Raw genomic sequence first — 14,377 nt, 5'->3', positions numbered from 1 at the left:
CGCCATTCTCACTCATTAGCACATTCTGACCCTCTGCCACTTGCTTTGGCATTGTGGTTCCTTGGGCCTGTCCTCAGGGCCTGGACACCAGATGGAGGTGGAGATGAGGGAAAGCGGCAGGACAGAACAAACAGACCAAATTCACTGGAATGTATGAAAATAATGTTTATGCTCTACATGAAAAGTTCCCAGGCCAGCCCCTCCTACAGCATGAAAGGCAGGTCTATGTTCTTCTCACCAGTGCCCACGTAGATATAGCCACAGTTCTTGGTTCCGGGGGTGTGGTAGAAGGTGAGGCCTGGCCAGAGCAGACTGCGCAGCACCACCAGGGCGTTGCCCCTCTCCATCTGGATGCTCCAGGACCCTGGGGAGCAAGTGAGGCCTGGGTGCTGTGGAGCCACAGCTCTGCCCGGTGTGCAGAGGCCCCAGCTTCTTGGGCAGCCAGGCCCAGGTGCTAAGGTTCCATGGGAAAAGGGAAGACGGTTTAATTATCCTGGCGCTTTACTCCTCCTGATTGCCTTTTAGCCATTTCACTGTTCATTAAAACCACTTCCAGGGGGAGGGCAAAGGAAATGAAAAGAGGTGAAACTCAAACGCGTGCATTTTGTTCCTGTCAGCAAGTCTAGTTAAAGGTTGAGTGGGGGAGGAAGCCGAATCCACAGGAGTTGGGGCCAGGCTTGGGGAGACTCTCCGGGCTCCCTCTCTCCTTCTACTAAGGGTAATCACTAGTGGCCTTCAGTCCTAGTGCAGTTTGCTCCCACTTGCTATTTTGCTCTCTTCCCTAGTCCCAGAATCCTCTGCTCTGAGACAGATTAGACCTGACCAAGGGCTCATATAGAAGCTTGGACATTTCAGTTCTCCCAGCTCAATAGCCCTTACTGGCCACTGGTGGACTGGGAGCCATCCTTGGCAGGAGGAGACCTGGGCTATAGCTAATTTGCCTTTGTCTGTCCTGGGTCCTGCCCTGGTTTTTGCTCCCCAGACAGGAGCAGCCCAGCCCAGGGCTGAGTTGTGCAGCCATTAGGACTTGGCGGAAAGGACCTGATCCTTCTCCAGAACTGAGGGAGGGAGCCGATGTGTGGGAGGAAGGAGCCTGGGAAAATCGCCTCTGGATGCAGATCTGGAGCTTCTATTCCCTTGCGTACCAAGGCCCCTCCCGGGCCCAGCCACAGTTCTGTTCCAGGCTCTTCCAGAAAGGCAAATGCTTTGAAGGTTTTGGTGTTGGACCAGCCAGTGATGCACTGAGGGCTACACTCAGACCTTCATCGATTGCCAGCTCAACCCGGCTGCTTGGCTCCTGCTGCCCCCGCTTCCCACAGGCCTCCTCCAACCATGGCCCACCCTGTTCACTCCACAACCAGCCTCACGTCTCAATCTCTACCCAACAGGGGCCACCCTGCATCCAGGAGACCTTGTCACCAGGAACCCCTGACCCTGACAGCAGCTCAGCCCTGTTGAGGGGACCGTCATCTGCCCAAATCAAAGCCAGAGCCTTCTGGTGCATGCAGGTCAGCTGGCCCTGCCTGCTCAGGAAGAGGCTGGCTGGGAGCCACCACAGCACTGCAGTGGCCTGCACCAGTTGTCACTGCCCATGCATGAGATGATGAAGTGGAAGCTACAGTGTGAGCCTGATTCCACTCCCCTGGGACCACACAGTGCTGGCCAGACAGCATCAAGAAAAATGTCCCTGCGTCACCAGAGCTCTGGCTGGGTTACTGCTTAGGAGGGCGAGGGGCGCTTTCCTGGTCAGAGAAGAGTATTTCCTCTGGCTCCTGCAGCTTTCTTCTCTGGGCACCTGAAGTCCTCCATCTGCCCTCAGAGGCCTAAGGCCCTAGCCTGTTGCCTTCCTAGTCACTCATTCCAAAAAACATCGCCCAGGGATAATTGGAGTAGGTTGTGACAGAACAGAGTACAGTGCGCTGCATTCAGCCTTTGGCCAGAAGCACAGACCCCAGGAAGGTACATCCTCTAGCATCCCTTAGTCACACACCCCCACCCCAGTCCCCAGAACATCACCTGGGAACAGTCCCCCCTGCCCTGGGGCTCACAGTCACACAGCCTCCTTGAACTGAGGTCAGGCTCTGCCTCGCTCTGCCTCACTCTGCCCCCCGTGGAAGGCAGCTCACAGCCTGCCTAGGCTAAATGCTGTCCTGCAGAAAAGGAGTCCTGGGGTCCCCCAGCCTAGACTGCTCACCAGTTCACTGTTAGCATCTTGGCACACCCTGGACAAGGGCTGGGCCCTGACCTTCCCTCACACCAGCCTGCCCTCTTAGGGTTTGGCCACCTCTCTCCTGAAGCAGATGAAGGGGCCCAGGCTTATCAGCAGGGGCTCCCCTCCACCACTCGCGCCTCCAGAGGGTAAGGAGAGGCTGATAGGGATGCTAGAGAAATACACTGACCCCACGGGGGCAGGAGGGCAGCAGCGCCAAGCGGGTAGGAGGGTGCTGGCCAAGTGTGGAAGTGGCATGTGAGGGGCCAGCCAGCCAACAACACTGCCTCCCTCCCTCCCTTGCATTCCTGTCACACTCCTGTCCTCCTCTCCTTGTTCCTGGCTCAGCTGGTTGCCCAGGAAACACACAGACTCTCAACGTGCCAGGAGTCACGTAGTGTCTACCTGGGAAGCCAGGCATTTGCTGCCACCTTCACCCACTTTTCTTTTTGCAGCTGCTGGAAAGGCTGGGCCCAGCCAGCAGCTTCTGCCTCTGCCCCTAGGATTCCAGGAGAAGCAGCCTCCTGTGGCCCTGCCTGCTGTTCCAGGTCACAGCCCAGCCCCTCCCAAGTTCCCTCAAACCTCCACCACCCCCCGCCCCTTGGCACCCACTCTCTCTGCCAGCTCTTTTTTTGAGGCAGTTGTAGGGGAACGCACTGGTAACCAGGAACAGCGCCTACTGCAATCAGCAGGAAGTCCAGGGTCCCAGGGTGTCACCCGCCTTGCTAGTGTGGAAACATCAGGCTAGGGTATGCTTCTCTTAATTACATTCTTCCGCCCTCCAGGGAGAAAGACAGCAAAGCCCTGAGGTTCAGTTTGAGGGGGACAGTGGGCCAGGCTGGGGGTCAGGACTGTCCAGGGGCAGCAGGTGGCTTAAACCTTCTCAGACCAGCACGACACAACTTGTTGTACACAAAAACGGCATGGGTTCCTCAGAGTGGCCACTTCCACCACACCAGGGCCATAAGGTATGGTCAAATCCCCTAGAGGCTGAGGGGGAGCGATGGAAGAGTGCCATGTCTGATGGGTAAGGCCAGCCCTCCGGCCCCTCCCCGCAGTCCAAAAGGCCAAGCACCTGTCAGCCAGGCTTCCAAAGGACTGTGCAGAAGGGGCCACCTGCATACACCCCCAAGAGAAAGCTGATCAAGGGTACCATGTTCCCCGCCCCCACTCTCCAATGCTCCTGTCCCTCTGGCTCCCCTGTCCCCTAACCCTTCCCCAACTATCACCACCACATTTTAAAGGCCCCTTCCCAAGCAGGCAGGTCCCTTGCTGCCCTCTCCTGCCTGAACTGGGCATTGCTGCTGAGAGCTCACTTGAGCTGGAGCCCCAGCAGCCCCGGGCCTGGCAGGCCCCCACAGTTCCTTAGTGGAGCAGAGTGCAGCAAGGAGAGGGTCCCTGCCCTCCACCCTCCTGCTCTTCCCTCACTGCTCTGCCTGCCATTCTCTGCTTCCCAGGACAAAACGACTTCATTGGTGAAGCACCTTCTGTTTTACATTTCCACTTTTCATCCTGTTTTATTTGATCTTCCCAAACCTCTGTGAGCCAAGGACGGTGCCTGTCTTGTTCACAAAGATATCCCCAGGGCTTGGTACATAATACCTGCTCCATGGTTAAGGAGGATGGAATGGCAGAGTATTATCTAGAAATCTGGCCTCCGGACCTGGTGCTCCATCTTTCTCACCTGGCTGTAGCTCAAACTCAGAGAATTTTTAGCTGTTTCCCTGCATCCACGAGGAGGACGTATCTGCCGACAAACTACTCACTCCCACAAAACTCCACAGACCCCAGAACACGGCTGAACAGCTCAGGAGGGCATTTGTGGCCCCAGGCTGGCCCAGGGACAAGCTGCTGATCTCCTGAGCTACCTCCATCAGCACAGAGCAAGAGTCCCAGGAACAGGGCCAACCTATACCACACCTGCTCAGAGGTGACACCAAGTCCCCCTGAACAACTGCCTCAGACCCAGAAAGGAAATAATAATCTGGGCAGAAAGTTACATCCCACCTAATTCCACCTGCCACATTTCACCCCGCCAGCCGGTACTGGTGTCCCAGGGAACTAACTCTTCCTTGGGATTTTGGCCTCCTTAGCAGCCAAGCCCATTCTGGCTGCTCTCCGCCTGGAAGGGCAGCCTCCCAGCAGCTCCTTCTGCTCTTTAACTGGCAGATAAGGAAGGGAGTCTGGGAGCTAAATCATAGTGTCTGCTCTCCCTGACCACACTTCCATCCCTATGCCATAGCCCCCACGAAGCCATCCTGAGAAAAAACTGGGCCTGACTTCCCGGAGGCTTTCTGGTGGTGGCTCTGGGATGAAGGGAACTGAGGGCCCAGAAGCTGTGAGGTTTCCCAAGGTCAGGCGAAGAGCATCCCTCCCATTTTAGCCGCCCCCCCCCTACACACACACACACATAGGAGATGCCAGGAGCCCTCAACCCCCAAGGCTCCAGCACTGAGGACAAAGCAACAGGCTGGGGTGGACTGAGATGTCAAACCACCAGTTGCTCCTTCAGCCCTGAGACCCACCATTATGGTAGCATGTCTAGGGCCTCAGGCCACTGCTACTCACCTATGTCCCAGATCCTGTACCTCCCAGGGGCCTGATATTATAAATTCACTTGCTGAATGGACATATCAGGGTGGCCCCAGCATCCTTTAGAAAGACCCCCAATGCTCCATATCTTACACCGCCTGCTGCAGGGAGAGACAGCTTCCTCCTGCGTTCCCTTTACCCCACATGGCAAGGCACACAGGGTTAATGGGATTCTCGTAGGAAGACTGCTGGACCCCCACAGCCCATGTGGCTGGCTTTCGTCTTGGCTGCAAAGGCACTAGCCCCCTCCTTGTCCCTCCCACCACACAGAGGATGAGGCTGCAAGAGTGGGAGGTGCTCTTGTGTGAGGCCCCTAAGCATCCAGCAGTGTGGGAAAAGGGCCTCATCCACTGGCCCTGGAGTATCCAGCTACAGGTGAGAGGACTGAGAAGTCAACATCGAGCAGGGTTTTCCAGCCTCACCTTGAATCAGGAGATGGGGTGGCTGCCCCCAGATTAGAGGTATTAAGACAACTTTTTTCCCCCACCAACCCCTCAGCCCCTGACACTGGGTCCCACCATCACAACATTCCTGGTTCCCTTTATCAACCTCCCAGGGATATGTGGCTGGGAACACAGAGTTGGAGGAGATAACTGCAGTCTGGAAAGTGTGTCTCATGGGTGAGAAATGCCCCAACCCATATAAACTTTTATCTCCACCGACAGGTCCAGGAGCTCATTTCCATGCTTAGGGAGGCTTGCCTCAAGCGCCCCCATGTGGCCAAGGCCCGAGTAGCCATTCCTTGCTGGCATCCCGTGCCCACTGGGAATCCAGTCTGGCCCTGGGGCGCTGCAGTAATCCCGGGCTAGTCCCTCCTCGACCCATCCATGCACCACTCTCTTGTCACAGGCCTGTTCACAAGCCACCAGAAGCTCCTACTGCCTTGATCTAGGCAGGCCTCCTACCCTCGGCCCTGTAGGCCCTTCTAGGCCTGCCCAGCCCACCTCTAAGGCCTTTTTGGCACTAAAAATATGTTAATAATAATTATTAATTTTTATAGGAGTTATGTGTCAGGCATTGTTAGAAGCATTTTGTACATGCATTAATTGTCATAATGACCCATTGAAGTAGAAAATGACATTATTCCTCTTTTAGAAATGAGGAAAATTGAGGCACAAGGCAGTTGAGGGACTTGCCCAAGATCGCTCAGCTAGTAAGTGGCAGATTCAGAATTCCAACCCAGGCTAATTCCAGAGCCCTCATCTTAACCACTGCTGCCATCCCACCTCCATCCTGAGTTCCATCGCAACTGGGTGGCTCATTTGCTCCTCAGAAGTGTGTCCTCTAGTGGTCCCACCATCCCCACTGTCCAGTTAAAAAGAAACACCATCTATTGGACACCACAGATAATGCTGGAGCCCTGGAGTCAAATGCTCTAACACTGTGCCCTTGGGTTTAACTCTCTGAGTCTCTGTCTCTTCTTCTATAAAATGGGGATAACAACAGTATCTACCTCTTAGGTTGGCTGTGACTATTAAAATGAGATAAGTTATAGAAAAGGCTGGGTGAAGTGCCTAGCAAAAAATAAGCAGTGCTACTGCTTTTATGAGTTCTTATGATTATCATTTATCATTATCATTGCCCTCCTCAACAAATCCCTCCAGTTCTCAGAAACACCAAACATGGGGTGCGAAAGAGGCAGGGGAACTGAGTCAGTATCCTGGGTCCGCACCAGATTGCCCAGAGCCTGGCACCTATCCTGGGGTATAGTATCCAAGCAAGAGCATCTTCCCAGAACACGTTCTCTACCTGTGAAGCTCAGGGAAAGGAAAAATGCGGTCTCTGTGACTCTACCACCCAAGGATATGTGCCTGGGCCAGCTGGGCCCTGAAGCATAGGAAGACGCCTGAAGCTGTGTTTTAAGATTTAGAGGTCCCACCCTGGCTGGTGTGGCTCAGTGGATTGAGGGCTGGCCTGTGAACTAAAGGCCACCAGTTCAATTTCCAGTCAGGGCACAGCCTGGACTGCAGGCCAGGTCCCCAGTTAGGGGCATGTGAGAGGCAACCACACATTGATGTTTCTCTCCCTCTTTTTCTCCCTCCCTACCCCTCCCTCTAAAAATAAATGAATAACCTCTTTAAAAAAAAAAAAAAAGATTTAGAAGTTTCATACACCTAGGAGGAAGCAAGTATACAGAACTTATATCCTTAGCAGGTGCTTTGCTATTCAGTCATTTAGCACCAACTTGTTGAGCACCAGCTATGTGCCAAGCACTGGATCTAACCCCAGACTAACAGAAATGAATGTATGCTTCTATTCTAGATTAGCATGAAAATCAAAAGACTCTGAGAGACTTGCTGTCTGTGAAAGCATATGGAAGACAATCGTACCTTTTGTCTGCAAACATTTACAGACTGTTTACTATAAACTGAAACTTGTATTGGACCCCGGGGAAGCCCCACCTTCAAGGACTCACTCGAAACCACCACCTCTCACCCAGGCCCTTGGTTCCATTTGCAGAGGAAAATGGCAGGTGCATGGCCCACTGCTTTGGCCTGGCGGCAGATCCAATGCCCTCGAAGTAATAGGCTATTATTACCTTTGGGGATGTCATGCTCCAAAGAGTCCATGAAGTCCAGGGAGGGGTCTAAGTCAGCCTTCTCAAGCAAGGTCTTGTTCTTCAGCTCAATAGGCTCCCTGAAGTGGAAGTAGGAACTGAGCTTCTTGGCTTCAGACAAGGACAGTCCTAAAAAGAGGTAGCAGGTAGAAAGGGAGCCTTTTCCTACTTTTACTTTCTCTGTGCATGGCGATCACAAAGAAGAGTTTGCAAATGACTCAGTTTACTGACAGAGAACTAAAGGGAGAAAAGGGAATAGTGTTTCCTCAGCCCAAATTTGGCCCAGATCCTGCAGTGAAGAGAGACCAAGGGGGAGGAAGGTGGGAAAAGGCGGGGAGGCCAGACCCACCCAAAACCCTGAGGACCAGGTGGCCACATGCTCTGCCACCCTCAGGCAGAAAACTGTCAGCGTCCAGGGACTGGGTAACCCATGCCAAACACCAATGCCAGGTCATTGGACACATTCTCCCAACTGATGGGGTTACGGCTATTTCTTTGCTGAGGAAGTAGGCAGGCTCGCCCACACTCCCAGATATGTGTCTGACTATGTTGGGGAAGGGATACTCTCCCGCCCATGAGAGGCCCCGGAGAACTCACCTTCAAAGGTCCGATTGACATGGGTAGGTCCGAAAGGGGTCTTAAAGAGGGCACCTCGGGGGATAATAGCCACAGCTTTGTCGATCTGGTCAATGATGGACACCAAGCGGGTCTCTTCCTTGATCCGGACCTGAGGAGACAGGAAACAAGCCTTCCTGCCAGGGTGCTGTGCCCACTCCCCTCTGGTGCAGGGACCTCTGCATAACCACCTGACCTGGGTTACCACAGTGTAGATACCAGGTCCATGGAAAACCACACTGGCGAGTCCTCCATTTCTTCCTATAAAGATTTTCTCTCTTTTTTTACATTTGTAATACATACTGGTGGTACAATGTTTAAAACTACAAAAAAAAAAAAAAAAAAAAGCAGTCTCTCTCACCACTTCTCTCAATCCCTCACTTGCCCTCACCGGGGGCGAACATGGTTAGTGGTTTCTTATGTACCTTTCCAGAAACATACCATCCTATCATCAGATTTAAATGCTGCTTATTTTGCCTTTTGAAAATATAAAAGCAATCATGTTCACTATAAACTATTTGGGCAATCAGAAATATTATATAGCATACCTAAGAGAATTAAAACCATTCATAATTCCACCTCCTAAAGATTATCATTGATATTTTGGTGTACTTCCTTTTACCCTTTTTTAAATGCATATATTTAAAGCACAATTTGAGTTTATATAGTGTCTTTTTTTTTAAGATTTTATTTGTTTATTTTTAGAGAGAGGGAAGGGAGGGAGAAAGAGAGGGAGAGAAATATCAATGTGCGAGAGATACATTGATTGGTTGCCTCTTGCATGAGCCCAACTGGGTACCCGGCCTACAACCCAGGCATGTGCCCTGACCGGGAGCCTAACTGGTGACCTTTCGGTTGACAGACCAGCAGCACTCAAGCAACTGAGCTGCACCAGCCAGGGCATATGGCTTCATATTCTACTCTTTGGCTTAATATTATTTCCCAAGCATCATCCCATTATTATAACATGTTTATGCAGATTAAATGTCATAATTAATACCAAGGGCATCTCTGAGCAAAAGGATTTCATAGATATTTTGGGAAAAAGCAGCATTTGACAAGGAAAAACATGTCACCAGGGGTCCCCAGAGTTATTCAGCCACCTATTTCCCGTGGGCTATCAACTGAAATTATTTACAAAGGGAGAAATGGAAATTAATATTTATAAGTGTCTAGGCCAAGGGCTTTAAATATATCACCTCATTTAATCTGCACAAGCCTGAGGAATAAATGTAATTATCCCAATTTTACAGAAAATAAAACTGAAAGGAAGTTAGGGTTGTCAGGTGGGAGGGGGTGGGTGTTGAGGCATCACAGACTTGGACCCAGACTTTTGTGTTCAAAACTCAGGCTCCTTGCTTTTTGACCTAGCTTTCCAGTTCTAGGAATTGATCATTCAGATAGACTGCATGTGCTGGAAATGATGTATGTACAAGGTCACTCACTGTGTCAGAGCTAAACCTTGGAAACCTCCATTTCCATGAAAAAGACACTGGTTATCTGATCTCTCAAAAGAAACTTTGCAGGCAAGAAGGGGCTGGCAGGAAGTATTCCAAGTGATGAAAAGCAAGGACCTACAACCAAGATTACTCTCCAGCAAAGCTATCATTTAGAATGGAAGGACAGATAAAGTGCTTCCCAGACAAGGTAAAGCTAAAGGAGTTCATCATCACCAAGCCCTTATTATACGAAATGTTAAAGGGACTTATTTAAGAAAAAGAAGATCAAAACTCTGAACATTAAAATGACAACAAACTCATAACTATCCACAACTGAATCTAAAAAATAAAAAACAAAAACAAACTAAGCAAACAACCAAAACAGGAACAGAATCATAGATATGGGGATCATTTGGAGGGTCATCAGCTGGGAAGGTGAAGCGGAAGACAGGGGGAAATGGTGCAGGTGTCAGAAAGCATAATTGCAAGGAACAAAACAGATGGGGGAAGGTTAAGAATAGTAGAGAAAAGGGAGAAGCCAAAAAACTTACACACACAACCCATGGACATGAACTAAGGGGGGGTTTGCTGGAGGGAAGGGGGGTACCAGGAGGAGTGGGGCAAAGGGAAAAATTGAGACAACTATAACATCATAATCAATAAAATATATTTAAAAAACAAACAAAAAAAAAAACACTGGTTAAATTATGGTACATTCACATGATGGTAAAAAGAATGGGGAGGCTCTTTTAGGCACTGATGTAGAAAGGTCTCCAAAATGTTAGGTAACAGAACTGTGTTTATAACATGCTGCCATTGTTTTTTGTTTTGCTCTTAAGATAAAAAGAGAATATGTAAAGGTAAGGTGTTTGCTGAGGTTTGTATTTACATAAGATGTCTCTAGAAACAGAGCTTCCATACTTAAATGTGAATTCCGTGTCCCCTGGGAATGTGCTCAAGTGCAGATCCTGGTGCCCTGCCCACCATTATTCCGCATTTCAAACTGCCAGGGCTTAATGACGCTTCTGATCCGGGCTGCTCTTTGAAGAGCAAGATTTGGACATACACACTCAAAACGGTTACATTACTGCCCTCCAGAAAAAGGACCTGGGTGACTGGAAGAGAGATGGGAGGGACATTTTACTATATTCTTTTTTGTACCTTTGGATTTTGAACCATGTGGATGTACTATCTAGAAAAACAAAAATTGATACAAAAATATAAGCACCTGTACCCATGCCCTTACCCCAGAGCTCAGCACAGATCCCTTCTTCCTTGGCCCTGCCCCAGAGCCAGGCTTCACAAGAGCTGCCCATCCACTCCCCACCCTGTTGCTCAGGAACAGTGTTGTTCTGTTGTTGTCATCATAATTTCTGTTGGGCTGGGTTTTGGATGGCCCAGGCCCTCTTCCCTCAGACCGCCCTCCTCATATGCACTCACCACTACTTCTTCTTCAAAGACCTTATCACCCTCGTTCACTTTCTGCACCTTGGTGTGTTCATACTCATGTGAGGGGTCCCCCATGAAGCGGCCCTTCACCACAGACGTCTGCACCACCATCTCCTCTGTGGCAGGGGGCAGGAGGCTCCACTCCATGCAGTTCAGGCTGTCAACAACATCCACATCCCCCTGGTTTCCAACTCCCTCTCTCACTCCAGCTTCCTGTCACCACCCCTTCTCTCAAAAGGGTGAAACCCAAGAAACACCGCCCTAATTGCCTAATGGTGCACCCACCCCAGAATGTGATGCAAATTCCATTTTCTTTCTTAAAAGGTCATAAAAGGTTCATGTATGCCAAAATTCCAAGAGCCTTCCTAGATATCTGTAAGATTCTGGATGAGTTCTGGAAGCTGAATTTTCCTGTTGCAGGTGCCTCTGTTTTGGTGAGCCCCTAATTCATGCTCAGTCCGCCTACTGAGCCCACGGCAGCGCCATCTTTCCCCATTTCTCAGGAAAGCCGGGCCCAGGCTCCAGGACCTCTCCTCCTTTGAAGGCTTCAGGAGCACTAGCCAGCCCCGTCCCTTCTTTCTCACTTCCCATCAGGAGAGGACATACTCCCGCTCCCCTCTGATCCACTCAGGACCCGTGTCCCCAGCCTGCTCTCTGCTCACCTTTCCTTCTGTCACTCTCTACTGCCTTACTCTCAACATAAAAACTTCTCAGCTTTCGAAAGCAACAGCCCTCAAAATCCATGCCCCTGTAGAAAATGCCCCTTTCCTGTCCTTACCTTCTCTGCCCCAACTCTGAACAATAATCTGAGAACAATTTGCACTGTGGGAACCCTCTGTCACTTTCACTCTTTGCCCAATGCACCATGATTTTTGCCTACATCATCCCAAGAAACTGCTTAGGAGATCATCCGTGGGATGACCTGAAAGACAACAAATGCATTTCCATTCCTACATTTTTAAAAGAAAAAAACATATTTATTTTCAGAGATGGGGGAGGGAAGGAGAAAGGGAGGAAGAGAAACATCAACGTGTGGTTGTCTCTCGCATGTCCCCCACAGGGGACCTGGCCAACAACCCAGGCAGGTGCCCTGACTGGGAATCAAACCAGTAACCCTTTGGTTTGCAGGCCGGCACTCAATCCACTGAGCCACACCAGCCAGGGCCCTATTCCTACTTATTTTAATATTTCCTTCTCCCTCTGTCAGTGCCTTAAGTATTTCTAGGGATCTTGTCTCACCCCTCTTTTCTCTTTGTAGTCTCACTCAACTGACTCCCAGAGCCCCAGCTACTAGTTGGTATCCAGAATCCAACCACCCACCTCTCACAACCTCCACTGGTTCCCCCTTGGGCGAAGGCCTGGACACTCCAACTGGTCTCACCACTTCCATACTCCCCTTTCAGCCTAGTCCCTGCACAACTGTTAAAACCTAAGCCAGATCATGCTTCTGTGCACCTTTCTTTCTTTTTTTCTTTCTTTCTTCCTTTCTTTCTTTCTTCTTCTTATTTATTTATTTATTTTTAGAGTATGTTTGTTACTGCTGGGGACAATGAAACAAGGAAGGGCTTAGGGGGAAAGGCAACAGGAGAGCCTAAGTGGGGTTGTGTTGGCTCACTGGAAAGTCAAAGAAAACGGGCCTTAGAGACAGGTTCAAGGGGTTAGCCAGAGATGAGCTGCTGCCGCCCACAGCTCCCCTGGTTGCAAGTTTCAGGGGCACCCTTAGAGATTAGGAGAGAAAAGATGCACACCTGTAGGCGTAGAAAGGCGTGGGCCTGCTCCCTGTGGGGAGAGCGCTGCAGACCTTTGAATGACTTCCTATAAAGTCAGATCTTTACAATGCCCCACAAGGCAATGCACGTGCCCCTTATCTCCGGTCCCTTATCCCTCTGACCTCATGTCCTACAACGTCCCCCTCCTTCACTCCTCTCTGGACATACTAGCCTGTATGAGATTCCACAAACATACTAGGCACACACCTGCCTCAGGGCCTTTGCCAAGCATGGACTGATACACGGAGAGACACGTGAAATTTCCAACTTCCTATGCCTAACGGACTGCTTTGTAAGGTACTGAGCTCCCCATCGACGCTGGGGGTGGGCAAGAAGCAGCTGCATGGTCCTCTATGGTAGTGTCCAGGCAATTTTCCCCAGTTCTGAATCCCTTCTCTCCCATTCTGCTTTCCTTCACTACTCCCTAGAGCGCCTCCTGCTGTAAGCCAACATCTCCATGGAGGATGCCCTGGACACGCTTCCAAATAGCACCACCGCCTGGGGCTTCTGACCCTTCTCCAAGCTGACCTCTTCGAAAAGCCAGACCCGCCCGCACCAGGCTTGCACCTGGCTTCTACTCCAGGTCTCCATTACACTGGAACTTTTCCCTTGTTCTGCCTCCGTCCTTGGCCCAGACTCTGCTGTAAACCCACTAGCCTCTAACTCTCTCCTGCATCCCTCTTTGCCTCAAGAATTGTGTGTCCTCCCGGAGCCACGCCCTCTCAGACTTCACCCACTCCCTTCCCCGCCCCTTTAGGCTCCACTTGGTTCTCAGGTCCTCGGCCTCGCTCTCCAGGCCTTTCCCCATTCCCTCCCCCACAAACCCCATCTCCACCAGCCTCCCCGACCCCGTAGGCCCCGCCCCTCCTGGGTCCTACCACTGCCCACCCTTCCAGGACCCCCAGTGGCCCTCCCTCCCGGGCGCCGCCTCCACCTGTACAGTGTCTTGCGCGGTGCGAGGTGGTCCTCACTCAGGCCCTGAGCGATGTAGTAATCGGCGGCGAGGCCAAGGATGCGGCCCCAGAAGAGCACCCGACTGTAGCGGTAGTCGCGCTTAACCAGCAAAAGGGAAGTGAGCAGCGAGGCCCGACGGTCGGGGCTGAGGCCCTGCCCACTGCCCGACGCCAGCTCCAGGGACAGCAGGAGGCTCTCCGCGTCCATCGCGCCCACTGCCCAGCTCAACGCTCGCCGGGTTGCTACGTGAAGCCGTCTCCATGGAGACCCAAAGCTCCGCCCTTCCCTCAGGCGGGAAGTAGGACTACACCCACCTGTGACCCTGCTCTTCCGGGGCCACAAGACAGCCCTGATTCCCTCGGAGCCCTTACTAAAAGCGTGGGCGTTCACTAGCTCCCTCCCTCTTTCTTTCCCGAGTGGGTAACAGCATGTGTTCAGTTGCCACAGTATCGGCGTGGTTTCCCCTAAAAAAAAAAGAGGATAGTCTACAGTGTGAGGCTGGAGGTCCCAACACAGACCAATGCCATAGGTACTTTTTTGCCTTTCCTGAGTCCTTCCACATAGGCTACATTGAGTCCTCCCTGTATATGCAATCGCGGCTTGGGAAGACAACACCACAGTGACACAAGCTGTCTTATTTCACTTCAGTCATGCCCCTTCTTGGCCTCAGAATTATCTATGGAGAAAATAAGATACTCTTGGGGCTAAGTCTAGGCATTTAAGACCATCCCCACCAAATACAGCTCTCACATGATGGGGTCCATCCATTCCATCCTCTTCAATCTTCAGATGT

At 51.2% G+C, this 14,377-nt stretch overlaps 1 protein-coding gene across 1 annotated transcript; it reads right to left on the bottom strand.

Annotated features, from left to right (window-relative positions):
• Positions 1 to 134: 134 nt before the first annotated feature.
• RSPH9 (radial spoke head component 9) lies at positions 135 to 13,791 on the bottom strand. The gene is made up of 5 exons (XM_054569417.1): positions 13,565 to 13,791; positions 10,853 to 11,018; positions 7,956 to 8,085; positions 7,341 to 7,487; positions 135 to 364 (listed from the first exon to the last, which is right to left on the bottom strand). Exons 1-5 carry the CDS (start codon positions 13,789 to 13,791, stop codon positions 204 to 206), a joined length of 831 nt encoding a protein of 276 aa, XP_054425392.1. The 3' UTR covers positions 135 to 203.
• Positions 13,792 to 14,377: the final 586 nt, after the last annotated feature.

This window comes from Pteronotus mesoamericanus, unplaced genomic scaffold (genome assembly GCF_021234165.1).
Source record: "Pteronotus mesoamericanus isolate MK-2021 breed Mesoamerican mustached bat unplaced genomic scaffold, CSHL_Meso_final contig_20, whole genome shotgun sequence".
Classification (NCBI taxonomy): domain Eukaryota; kingdom Metazoa; phylum Chordata; class Mammalia; order Chiroptera; family Mormoopidae; genus Pteronotus; species Pteronotus mesoamericanus.
Note: the sequence above shows the minus strand (reverse complement) of the source record. Positions and strands in the feature narration are given on the sequence as shown.